A 13,866-nucleotide genomic window follows, 5' to 3' on the forward strand; every position below is an offset into this window, starting at 1 on the left:
TGATTTATATGTATCAGACACTAGTGAGACTCTTCAGATACCCACCACACATTGCGTTATCATTTACTATTTAGCCCTTTACATATTTTTACCTATTGGATTATTCATCTTAGTAGACAGCGCCATTCCCCTCCTTTTTCTTTGCATATACTCATAGCCTTTTTTGGTTATAGTTGAGGGAGGCTGCAGCCTACTACAGTTTCACCTTTTCCTTAGCACGGAGTATATTCCTTTCATTTACTTTAAATACCAACAAAACTGTTCACCAACCTCCATTTTTTCTAAATTCTTCCGCCAGATAGTTGGCTTCCGTTTGTATGCGCTCCTCTATGCTTCTCTTCCCCATCCCAAAATTCCTGAGAGTAGACAGCGAGAATCGACGCATCAACTTCCATCGCTCCCCATTGCTGAGAATCAGTCCTGTTACCAAAGTACATTGTATATTTTGTCACTATTTATTGAAAAATGCCAGGTTACATACACTATATTATCAAAAGTATTGGGACGCCTGCCTTTACACACACATGAACTTTAATGGCATTCCAGTCTTAGTCCGTAGGGTTCAATATTGAGTTGGCCCACCCTTTGCAGCTATAACAGCTTCAACTCTTCTAGGTAGGCTGCCCACAAAGTATAGGAGTGTGTCTATGGGAAGGTTTGACCATTCTTCCAGAAGGGCATTTGTGAGGTCAAGGACTGATGTTGGGTGAGAAGGCCTGGCTCGCAGTCTCCGCTCTAATTCATCCCAATGGTGTTCTATCGGGTTGGGGTCAGGACTCCATGTGCAGACTAGTCAAGTTCCTCCACCCGAAACACACTCATTCAGGTCTTTATATAATTGTGCACTGGTGTGCAGTCATGTTGGAACAGGAAGGGGCCATCCCCAAACTGGGGACTTTGGACACAGTCGCATAACAAGTCACAGCCCATTGATTTCAATGGCACCAGTTCCCATCTATGGGACTTTGAAAATCAGTGACTTTGAAAAGGTGCCTGCACTACTTTGATGCAACTTTGATACAGAGAGTGTAAAGTTGGATCAAAGCTGCACTCAAAGTCGCAGTCTAAATCACACAACTTAAGAGTCGCACTAGTGGAAACGTAGACACTAGGCTAGAGTGCAACTTTGGAGTGCAACTTTGAGCCGACATTACACTCTCTGGATCAAAGTTGCATCAAAAAGGTAATTCAGAGTAGTGCAGGTACCTTTTCAAGGTCGCTGATTTTCAAAGTCGCATAGATGGTATGGGTGCCATTGAAATCAATGGGCTGTGACTTGTCATGCGAGTTTGTGTATCCAAAGTGGCATGGCATGTCACACTAGTGGAAACGGAGCTTTAGTCTACGTTTTCACCGTTCCGATTTGGAGTGCGACTTTGATGCAAATTTGATCTAACTTTACACTCTCTCTATCAAAGTCGCATCAAAGTACTGTAGGTACCTTTTCAAAGTCTATATATAAAGGAGGAAAATCAGCGCTCCATTTCTAAAATGGAGGACCAAGGATGTTATAATAAATATAAAAGATGTGTAAAATGTAATAAGATGGATAAAAGTGGAAGAAATAAAATGATCAAAGAGAATTCTGATGGAAAACACATCCAGTGCTGGGTACAAAATATCCCCAAAACCAAGGGACCTTTTCAAAGTCGCATAGATGGGAACGAGTACCATTGAAATCAATGGGCTGTGACATGTCATGCAACATGTGTCCAAAGTCGCATGGCCAGTCGCACTAGTGGAAACGTACACTTAGTATGGTTATCTGTGCTATTATCATTGTAGACTGTGAGCCGAGACCCCAGAGCACTTCCAGCTACACCGACTGCCCCCCCCCCCCCTTGGAGTTTGGCTTCAATTTGTTAGTGTATCTAATGCTACTCTCACTCCAGATTAACAATGCAGCTATGCTCCTTCATCCAGAGTGGAGGCACTCTAAGGACTCATGCACACTGGACTTTTTTAATGCTCCTTTTAGAGATGTCTGGTGTTTTTTTTGTTATTTCTTTTCTGCCTCTTAGTCCAGGTTCACATTCGCAGCCTTCCCGCATCGCAAACGCACCCCTGGCAGTTCACACTGACATATGCGATACGCAGGGGGTGTCAAATAAATGTTAATGACACCCCCAGTTTGATCGCATATCGCAGTGCGATCTGACAGTTCGCACAGGATCGGATCGCACAAGTGTGAACCACTGTGCGATCCGATCCTGATGCGGCTGGAAAAAAGGGTCATGTGCGTGTTTGGTGCGGATACATTGCGAATTCAGCCATACAAAGTGTATGGCTGAATTCGCATCCGCACATCCGATCGCATGTAATAAAGGAGCAGTGCGCTCCGAATTACATGCGATCGCCGCACTCGCACAAATGTGAACCGGCCCTAAATGAGACATTTAGAGGCAGAAAATTTAAACAACTTTAAGTTCCGGTTCACATATATGCGATGACAGACATCACATGTGATTCGGAGCGCACTGCTCTGAAAATCACATGCGATGTATGTGTGATGCGAATTCAGCCATACAGATTATATGGCGGAATTCGCATCACATTCGGACACAACTCATACTGGACCCTTTTTTGGGTCCGCACCAGAATTGTGAACACCCATGCGATCCGATTCATGTCCAAACTGACAGTTTGCACTGTGATATGCGAACTGATCTTGGGGCATCGTTAACTTTGTATTGACACCCCCAGCGATTCGCATGTGGCCACGTGAACTGCCTGTGAGTCGGGTGCAATGCAGGAACACGCAATAGATTTGCAGGGTTCCCGCATCGCATATATATGAACTGGCACTCAGTGCATCCAAGAGCAGCGTTTTAGCAGAAAAAAAAAAAACACTTGACGTGTGTGCACTTCTCTAAACGTGTGCAAGCGCTTGGAAATTCATTTAAATGGCCAGAATAAATTATTATTCTAGCTAAAAAAACTAATTAACGCCCAAACACTTGATGGGCCTAGACACGCTTACACACATTTACAAGTGTCAAGTGTTTTTTTTTTGCCAAAATGCTGCTGCCAGGAGGAAAGGCGCCTAGGAGAGATGGGCAAATGCTCTGTGTGCATGAGGCCTAATACAGGAGGTGTGTTACTGGCCAGATCACCAGGTGAAAACAGGGAAAAATACTAAAAAAGAAAACCAATGATTAGTAAGCTGTAATATAATCTATTTTTTGTTTTGGGTTTACGGTAATAACACTTTAAAAAGAAAAACTAAAAAAGTCACCACATCTATAGTGTCTTGAAAAAATATTCATAATTCATGAAATTTACCACATTTTGTCATGTTACAACCAAAACCGTAAATGTCTTTTATTGGGATTTTTTGGCCTCTTGGCTGCTTCTCTGATTAATGCTCGCTTTGCCCGGCCTGCCAGTTTAGGTGGACGGCCATGTCTTGGTAGGTTTGCAGTTGTACCATACTCTATTTTCGATATGATGGCTTGAACAGAGCTCCGTGAGATGTTCAAAGCTTGGGATATTTTTATAACCTAACCCTGCTTTAAACTTCTCCACAACTTTATCCCTGACCTGTCTGGTGTGTTCCTTGGCCTTCATGATGCTGTTTGTGCACTAAGGTTCTCTAACAAACCTCTGAGCGCTTCACAGAACAGCTGTATTTATACAGAGATTAAAATTACACACAGGGGGAACTCTATTTACTACTTCGGCAATTGTTTCCACTTGAATTTAGTCATGGGTATCAGGGTAAAGGGAGGTTGAATACAAATGCGCACCACACTTTTCAGATATTTGTAAAACATTTTGAAAACCATTTATCATTTTTCCTTCCACTTCACAAATATGTGCCACTTTGTGTTGGTCTACCACATAAATTCCCAATAAAATACATTTCTGTTTTTGGTTGTAACATGACAAAATGTGGAAAATTTCAAGGGGTATGAATACTTTTTCAAGACACTGGAAGGGATGATAAGCTGCAATATATTTTGTTTTTGGGTTTAGTAACACTTTAAATACATCTGTAAAAAGGTCTGATTACTCACCATAGCCTTTGAAGAGCAGATCTCCGAGTTCTGATGGACCTCTAATACCAAATATATCACCGTGATCTATCAGAGCTTCTTTCACACAGTCGTAACCAGACAAAATAATGGTAGGTACATTCGATAGGTAGATGGTGAACACAGGGCCATAGGTCTCACTCAGCTAGAGCATAGACATACAAAAAGGTATAAGCACACATTGTGAAGGCATTCTAATGGCAAAAAAGTACAGCAAGTTACAATAACCAAGGAACAGCTTTCAGCAACTTACAATATACAAATTGGTCACCATAGCTTGACGAGGGTAATAAAGAGCATTTGTCTACATTCTACTCTGACCATCACTCCCTTTACCCATTGGTGGGATTCAAAAATTTTAGTAACCAGTTCAGACTTTCCCAGCAGAATGACCAGCGTGCCCCCTTTCAATGCACAGTGACCAGCGTGCCCCCTTTCAATGCACAGTGACCACAGCATTGCCCCCAATCATTGCAGAGTGCCAGCCACAGCATTGTCCCCAATGATTGCAGAGTGCCAGCCACAGCATTGCCCCCATTCATTGCAAAGTGCCAGCCACAGCATTGCCCCCAATCATTGCAGAGTGCCAGCCACAGCATTGCCCCCAATGATTGCAGAGTGCCAGCCACAGCATTGCCCCCCAATCATTGCAGAGTGCCAGCCACAGCATTGCCCCCAATCATTGCAGAGTGCCAGCCACAGCATTGCCCCCAATCATTGCAGAGTTCCAGCCACAGCATTGCCCCCAATCATTGCAAAGTGCCAGCCACAGCATTGCCCCCAATCATTGCAAAGTGCCAGCCACAGCATTGCCCCTAATGATTGCAGAGTGCCAGCCACAGCATTGCCCCCAATCATTGCAGAGTGCCAGCCACAGCATTGCCCCCCAATCATTGCAGAGTGCCAGCCACAGCATTGCCCCCAATCATTGCAGAGTGCCAGCCACAGCATTGCCCCCCAATCATTGCAGAGTGCCAGCCACAGCATTGCCCCCAATCATTGCAGAGTGCCAGCCACAGCATTGCCCCCAATTGCAGAGTGCCAGCCACAGCATTGCCCCCAATTGCAGAGTGCCAGCCACAGCATTGCCCCCAATTGCAGAGTGCCAGCCACAGCATTGCCCCAAATTGCAGAGTGCCAGCCACAGCATTGCCCCCAATTGCAGAGTGCCAGCGATCCCCCCACGAGACCCATGCACTTACCTCACGGACGGTCTCGCAGTCGCAGCTTCTCTTCAGTTCCCGGCTCCCCGCGTCTCCGAGTCCTCAGTCCTCCCGCGGTGCCTTCTCCTCGTCCAATGGCACGGTGTTTGCCTTTCGGCCAATCAGGAAGCGGGAGGACCCACTCCCTGATTGGCCAGGAGGAGGATCCGTGTGACAATAGTGAATTCTCATTCGCTATTGTCACAGAATGGGCGGGTTGGGGCGCACTGCTCCGCCCCCCCGGCGGCACGTCTGCCCGAGCGCGAGACATTCAATTGTACTGCGCGTCCTTAGACACGCAGAGGGATCAGCCGGTTCTGCGAACTTGCAGAAAGTTAGCAACCGGTTCTATGGAACCGGTGCGAACCGGCTGAATCCCACCACTGCCTTTACCCCTTATAAATAACCACATGACCATGAGCTGGAGTTAAATGGCCATAGAAGCCTTTATTTAACAAAGTGTCTACATAAAAGATAAATAACATATTAAACCTAGTTTAACTGGTGCCTCAAGGTCCTAGTAGGCATCAAGGAAGAAGGAACCTGCGTTCAACTTAAAGCAGAGTTCCGGCCTTGGAAAAGTTTTTTAGAAAAAAAAATACCCCCGGGACTGTCAGGGCTAGTACATTCCATAATGGATAGCCTCTGAACTGTCCCGGGTCGCACTTACCTTTTAGAAGAAATACTTACCTTGAAAATTTCTTGTCCAGCGCTGCCATCTCAGGTGTGGGCAGCTGAAGCCAGGGCGTTCTCTTCGGTGTCCTCTTCGTCCCAGAATGCGCCTGCACCGGCCCCGCTCATCACTTCCAGGGCAGGTGCGCGTCATCCCTGCACAGCTTCTGGGCATGCTCAGAAGCTGTTTAACAGGGAATGACGCGCCTGCACCGGAAGTGACGAGCGGGGCCGATGCAGGCGCATTGACTCCTGGGAGAGATGACGTTCAGCTCCCAGGAGTCAACGAAAGCAGGTAGTGACGGCGTGGGCCTCGGCCCCAGAGGGAGGAAGTAGAAGAAAGGTAAGTAATTAAAAAAAAATAAAAAAATCTGGACTATCCACTTTTTTTTTTTTTTTTAGGTGACACAGAGCAAGCGGATGGCCCAAAGTCAGTTTTGAGGCCGGAACTCCACTTTAATGCCTCCAGCTGCCACACCACCGACTCATAAAACAACCAGTCGCAGATACCTCTTACACCCCGTTCACACTGGGGCGATCCGACTTGCCGGGGCGACCTCACAGGTCACGGCGCGCAGCTCGCGGCGCGACCTCGGAGCGGCCGGCACGGACTTCATAACATTGAAGTCAATGCAGGTCGCTCCAAAGAAGCTCCGGACCCTTTTTCTAAGTCGGAGCGACTTGTATCTGACAGGTCTGACAGGTCGCCCCAGTGTGAACGGAGTCTTAACGCGTGGGGCGGGGATTGTCTCAGCTGCCCATGTCTGATTGTGGGCTTTGACAGCTTCTAAGCAGGTGGGGTTTGTGGACTCTTGTCCAAATCCACCTGAACCCATCCCTAGTGCTGCTACCCCCTCTATACTTTTGAGTGCTTCTTTATTGTCAGATTTTAAGTGTTACTAAACCCAGGACCCTGCATTCACTATATCTGGTCTCCCACAGTACACAGAACATGGACATGCAATTATTTTACTAAATATAAACTGCTAAATTCCTTTTCTCATCAGCAGTATATAGTAGTCTTGTTACTTATATCAGTGTCTGGCCGAGCACTTGTTAAAGCTTGTGTGAGGAGTTTTCATTCTGCTTTGACTATTCTAGGAGGCTGCATGACCCCAGACCTTCTGTCTGGACAGTGCTGATTGGCCCTGTACTGTTTACATGCCACCTCCCAAAAAAAAAAAAAAAAATAATAAAACTCTCTACCAATACACACCAAACTGAGCATGTGCAGAGTGCCTCCAAAGCTCTGTTCTATTAGAAGATATATTGGGGACAGTAAAAGAAGGGGAGGATCAGAAAGCAGGATCACACAGCCTTTTACTCAATGCAGAGGATTAACTCCTGGAGGTTCCACATTGAGTATAACAAGCATGCTTTACTGCATATACAGACAGATTTCACTGTTGTGGGTTTAGTAACACTTTAAGTACTTACACTAGTTGCATTTGTAGCAGACTCTAGATAGGTGCTAGGATTAGTTAGATTTAGAGCTGGCTCACTGTGTTCAGTGGAGCTGTGTGTGCGTTTTGTTAGTTACATTTAGTTTGTCCCACTATAATCAGTGTGGCTGCAATAGTGGTGTTAAGCACATTTAGTTGTGCTCATTGTGATCAGTGAAACTGCCCCTCCCAAAAAATTTTTTGGGAGGGGCGCAAACAGAAAAATATAATAGGCATTGCTTTGCGGCAAAAAACGCTGTAAAAAATTGCGTGACTTTGGAGGTCACGAAAGTGTGAAAGGGGCCTTCAGTAATCAAGGTATAGTCAATGCAGAGAGACCAGCGTGCCCCCTTTCAATACAGAGAGACCAGCGTGCCCCCTTTCAATGCAGAGAGACCATCGTGCCCCCTTTCAATGCAGAGTGACCAGCGTACCCCCTTTCAATGCAGAGAGACCATCGTGCCCCCTTTTAATGCAGAGGGGCCAGTGTGCCTCCATCAATGCAGAGACCAGCGTGCCCCGTTTCAATGCAGAGAGACCAGCGTGCCCCCTTTCAATGCAGATAGACCAGCGTGCCCCCTTTCAATGCAGATAGACCAGCGTGCCCCCTTTCAATGCAGATAGACCAGCATGCCCCCATCAATGCAGAGTGACCAGCGTGCCCCCATCAATGCAGAGTGACCAGCGTGCCCCCATCAATGCAGAGAGACTATCGTGCCCCCTTCAATGCAGAGACCATCTTGCCCCCTTTCAATGCAGAGACCAGTGTGCCCCCTTTCAATGCAGAGACCAGCGTGCCGTGCCCCCCATCAATGCAGTGACCAGCGTGCCCCCATCAATGCAGTGACCAGCGTGCCCCCATCAATGCAGTGACCAGCGTGCCCCCATCAACGCAGTGACCAGCGTGCCCCCATCAACGCAGTGACCAGCGTGCCCCAATCAATGCAGGGACCAGCGTGCCCCCATCAATGCAGTGACCAGCGTGCCCCCATCAATGCAGTGACCAGCGTGTCGTGCCCCCTTCAATGCAGAGAGACTTACCTGCAGCGGCGGCTTCTCCTCAGTCCCCCACATCTCCTCCAGTCCTCCTGCCTCCTCCTCGCCTAATGGCATGGGTTCGCCTTTCGGCCAATCAGGAAGCGGTCTTGGACCAGGAGGAGGATCCGTGTGACAATAGCAAATTCTTATTTGCTATTGTCACACAATGGGTGGGCTCGGGGCCCACTGATCTTTTTCTGAAGCCTATTAGATCCTCTGGCTCTAATCAGGTGATTAAAAAATAAATAAATAAATCAATAAATAAATAAATAAGACTCCATTGAACTTCATGTGTTCAGCGCCCTGCATGTAGATTAGTTGAGCGGACGCATGGATAGGGAGGGCGGCGCTCCTGCGCCCCCAACGCAACAGCCGCCACTGGAAGCTGCATGTGAATATTTAGGTCTGTTCAATGTTTTCAGCTGCTGCTAGTCTGACTGCCCCCTCTGCCTTCCAGATAGCTGTAGAATTCTTCTGAAGTTGTGGAGCAATGCAGATGGCAGTATGAATATTTATACAGGCCTGGCTAATCCTAGGGAAGGTGGCTGTCATGCCTCCAGCATAAGGAAGTAAATAATTCTATTGGAACTTGTAATATCAATCTTGTCCACAAGATGCCACTGTGACATAGACTGTTGTACAGCACTATGGTATTTCTTGTTCTCTATTGCTGGTATTGGTTCCACCCCTCTCTGAGAGAATCTCCATTTTAGAACAGCTCATGGAGACAGCCAGACAGCATCTGAGGTTCCTGTGGGAAGATTCCTGAACCCCCCTTTGAAGCATCGCTGGTATGCCTATGAACTGTTGGGCTATATACTCAATGCATATATTGTTTGTGTTTGTACACTGATTATCTGTTTATTCACAGTTTCACCTCTCATATTCACAATCCTATTCGCATATCCATTCTGACTTGTAACCTGTTCATGTGACCACTATTCTATCTCTGGAATAAAGCCTTAAGTTACAAAAGGACTGGTTATTGCAGGATTAAAGGTTTAGCTGTATGTTGAGCTGCACACGCCTGGGGCATACGTGTTGTGAGAACAGAACAGTGAAACAGCAGCTATCCAGCAAGTGGGGATTTAGGACAGAAACTATACAGAGGCCTGCTACCCTGCCAGCGCAGTCCATATGCAATACAGCAGTCTCTACACAGTCAAGCATTCCTGCAAGCGACATGTCACATAGCCAGACATCCTCACTCAAGACAAGGTCCCGAGTTTCCGGCTCCTCTAGATCTTCCTCCGCAAGCAATGCACTCGCCATAGCACGTGCAAAAGCTGAAGCCGCCAAGGCCCGAGCAGCCTTTGCCGAGCAAGAAATGCAGAATAAAAAGGAGAAAGTGCTCCTAAAAAACGCAGAAAGAAGCAGAGGAAGCCCTCCTAGAAGTAGCCCTAGAGAAACTGACTGTAGAGAAGGAAGTAGCAGCATCCATAGCTGAAGCAGACGCCTTAGAATTAGCTGTATACCCGAGAAGTGAACGCAGCAGACGCAGCAATATTCTCGATCCAGCAGCTGAAACTCCAAATTCTCTACAACAAACTTCAGATTACATCAATCAACATTATTTTAAAACAAGCAGTGTCAAAGATGACGTCAAAGAGACAAGCCAAAGACACTCCACGGTACCGCCGCAAGTCAGCGACAAGCCTCAAGCCTGCAAACGGGAGAAATCCATACAAAGTGACGTCTCCTACGATAGACTCCCCATAAGTGAGATAATAGAATCACCTTCTAATCGCCCTCCAGAACCAACATCCAAGCCAGAACGGTACATCAGAGGCCAGCTTGGTGCCAGCAAAAGGTATGACTACACACAGCCATCTTACCATGACAACACACAACAGGCTAACCAAGCCACCATAGACTTTGCAAGGTTCTTTGCACGACGCAAGTTAGTCACCAAAGGACTTGAAAAGTTTAATGACCGCCCTGAAAACTATAGAGCCTGGTGGTCATCCTTTCAAAACACTATCAGAGACTTAGGGCTATCTTGCAGTGAAGAGATAGACCTCCTGATCAAATGGCTTGGAAATGAGTCTGCCGAGCATGCCAGGCGAATCAGGACAATAAATATAAACTACCCAGACACTGGTCTTAGAACAATCTGGGATAGACTTGATGAGTGTTATGGTTCAGCAGAAGCAGTAGAAGATGCATTATTCAAAAGGCTTGATAACTAAGTTTATGGTAGGCTTTGCTAGGTATTCTGGGAAAGTTAAGTGACTTGCTAATGAAACTTCAAGTAGCTAAATCCGAGAGAGACTTACAAGGACTTGCATTCCTTGACACAGCCAGAGGTGTCAACCACATTGTGCAAAAGTTACCCTATAACTTGCAAGAGCAGTGGATTACACACGGATCCCGATATAAAAAAGACAGCATGATGTTCCATTCCCTCCTTTTTCTGTTTTTTGTGGACTTTGTGTGCCAGCAAGCTAAAACAAGAAATGATCCAAGTTTTGATTTTACGCTGTTGTGTGCTGCTCCTGTGGGACTTAACCCTCGCAAACCTCCAGTAGCAGTACACAAAACTAACGTGTCTCCTCCAGGTTCCTTTCACAGGTCTGCCAACTTCTCTAACTCAGAGACAAAGGTCAACGATCCTGGTAAGCAGTGTCCCTTGCATCGGAAACAACATCCTCTCCTAAAATGCAGAGCCTTCAGAGAGAAAACCCTGCAGGACCGCAAAGCCTTCCTCAAGGAGAACCACATCTGCTACAGGTGCTGCTCTTCAACATCTCATCTCGCCAAGGACTGTAAGGTTAGTTTAAAATGCACAGAATGTGACAGCTCAGATCACAACACAGGGTTGCATCCTGGGCCAGCTCCATGGACTTTACAACACACCCTCAGCACTAGTGAGCATGGCGGGGAGGAGGAGCACACCACCACAACTACACCAGAGGTCACTTCACAATGTACAGAGATATGCAAAGGAGCCATAGGTGGTAGGTCCTGCTCCAAAATCTGCCTAGTCAGAGTCTACCCAGCAGGCCAAAAAGACAAAGCTATTAAGCTTTTCGTAATCCTGGATGACCAAAGTAACAAGTCATTAGCCAGCTCTACTCTCTTTGACATGTTCAGCGTTAAAGGCCCCAGCATTCCCTACTCCTTAAAAACTTGTGCAGGAATAGTGGAGACGGCTGATAGGAGAGCATCCGGCTACCAAATCGAGTCCATCGATGGGCGATCTCGCTTGTCTTTGCCAACTCTTATTGAATGCAATCAGATCCCTGATCACAGATCTGAAATTCCTACACCAGATGTAGCTGCTCATCACCCGCACTTGAAACGCATAGCACATCTGATACCAGAACTTGATCCTCAGGCTCAGATTATCCTACTCTTTGGGAGAGATCTCTTACAAGCCCACAAATCAAGAGCTCAAATTAATGGTCCCAATAACGCTCCTTATGCTCAGAAGTTAGACCTAGGATGGGTCATCATAGGAGATGTCTGTCTAGGAAGCATGCACAAACCTAACTCCGTTAGCAGCATGCTCACAAATACCCTAGAGAATGGGCGTCCCTCTCTTTTCCAGCCATGCCACAACCATTTCCTTGTTAAGGAATCAGTCTACGCCACCCACTCATCTTGTCCCTTCACAAGCCCCACTAGTGACAACTTTGCCTGTGACAGTGACCAAGACCATTTAGGGTGCACAGTCTTTCAGAGAACTAAAGATGACAATCGTGTGGCAATGTCTATCGAAGACAAACTCTTCTTAGAAATAATGGAGCAAGGTCTAGTCAAAGACAGCACAAACAGCTGGGTTGCACCTCTTCCCTTCAGACCACAGAGACAACACTTACCCAATAACAGAGAACAAGCGCTACAACGTTTTTCTTCCCTTAAACGTAATTTGCAAAGAAAGCCAGAGATGAAGGAACATTTCTTTTCTTTCATGGGTAAGATCTTTGAGAACGGTCATGCCGAGGTGGCTCCCACCCCTAAAGACTCTGAAGAGTGTTGGTATCTCCCTATATTCGGAGTGTACCATCCCAAAAAGCCAGGTCAAATTAGAGTAGTGTTTGACTCTAGTGCCAAATACAAGGGTATCTCCTTAAACGATGTCCTCTTGACAGGCCCAGACCTTAACAACAAACTCCTGGGAGTGCTCTTACGCTTCCGTAAAGATTCTATTGCCTTCATAGCTGACATCCAGCAGATGTTCCATTGTTTCTTGGTCAGAGAGGAAGACAGGAACTTCCTAAGGTTCCTTTGGTTCCAAGACAATGATCCTTCCAAAGATATCTCAGAGTATCGCATGAGGGTACACATCTTTGGCAATAGCCCTTCACCTGCAGTCGCTATCTACGGACTCAGACATTCCGCCCAAGAAGGTGAACTTGAGTTTGGCTCAGATGCAAGACAATTTGTAGAGAAAGACTTTTATGTGGATGACTGTTTAAAATCCTTACCTTCCAGTGAGTCTGCAATCTGTCTTCTTAAAAGAGCACAGGAAATGCTCGCTTGTTCCAATCTCAGGCTTCACAAGATTGCTTCCAACAGCAAAGAGGCAGAGCTGTATAGTAACTAAGTAGAACTACTTCACTACTGTACTTAAGTACCGAAAGGCGGTATCTGTACTTTCCTAGAGTAGATTTTTTTTCTCCTACTTCCACTTTTACTTCACTACATTTTTTCAATGATTTCAATACTTCTACCACTGCCAGAACAGTAGATGGCAGGTTTCATGAAGCTCAAAACATGTGTATTATCAGCGCATACGAAAATAAATTCTACTGTATGTATAAATAAAAGCTGCATTTGAAATAATAAAAAACAATATGATGTTCAAACTTTTGACTTCTTTCTTGAATAACTACATAACACAGTACTTGTACTTTTACTTTCAGTACTTGAGTAGCAAAATTTTTAAAAAAACTACTTGCAATACTTAAGTACAAAAAATGTTGAATACTTTAGTACTTCTACTCAAGTCACTTTTTGATCGAGCACTTCCACTTCTACTCAAGTCACTTTTTGATCGAGCACTTGTACTTTTACTCAAGTATGGGTTTCGAGTACTTTATACAACTCTGCAAACAGGTAATGGAAGCTTTCCCCGCTCAAGACCAATCCAGTGATCTAAAGGACTTAGACCTGGGTACAGACTCTTTACCTGTACTGCGCAGTCTAGGTCTACTTTGGGACTTGAAATCCGATTCCTTTACCTTCCAAGTAAATGGAGAAGAAAGACCCTTCACTCGCAGAGGTGTCTTGTCTACAATCAATAGCCTGTACGATCCATTAGGATTTGCGGCACCTGTGACAATTCAAGGTAAAGCCTTGCTTAGAGACTTGATTTGTAAAACATCCGACTGGGATGCCCCACTTCCCCTTGATAAGAGGAACTCTTGGGTAGAGTGGAGGGACTCTTTATCAGTCTTATCTGATCTCCATGTTTCACGCCCCTATGCTCCTGTACCTTCTACAGAGATACAGAGTCAAAACCTTTGCATATTC

General features: G+C 45.9%; 1 protein-coding gene across 2 annotated transcripts in view; it reads right to left on the reverse strand.

Annotated features, from left to right (window-relative positions):
• LOC309559476 (cytochrome P450 2G1-like) overlaps positions 1-13,866 on the reverse strand; it is a 62,923-nt gene that overhangs the window by 26,035 nt on the left and 23,022 nt on the right. For both annotated transcript variants that reach the window (XM_082262750.1, XM_082262749.1), the window contains exons 3-4: positions 4,017-4,179; positions 271-420 (exon numbers count right to left, since the gene is read on the reverse strand). In XM_082262750.1, the coding sequence (XP_082118876.1) occupies positions 271-420; positions 4,017-4,179 (313 nt within the window). The remainder of the gene's footprint in view (positions 1-270; positions 421-4,016; positions 4,180-13,866) is intronic.

The sequence above is a fragment of the Pelophylax lessonae genome, assembly GCF_965119305.1.
Source record: "Pelophylax lessonae genome assembly, chromosome: 7".
Taxonomy (NCBI): domain Eukaryota; kingdom Metazoa; phylum Chordata; class Amphibia; order Anura; family Ranidae; genus Pelophylax; species Pelophylax lessonae.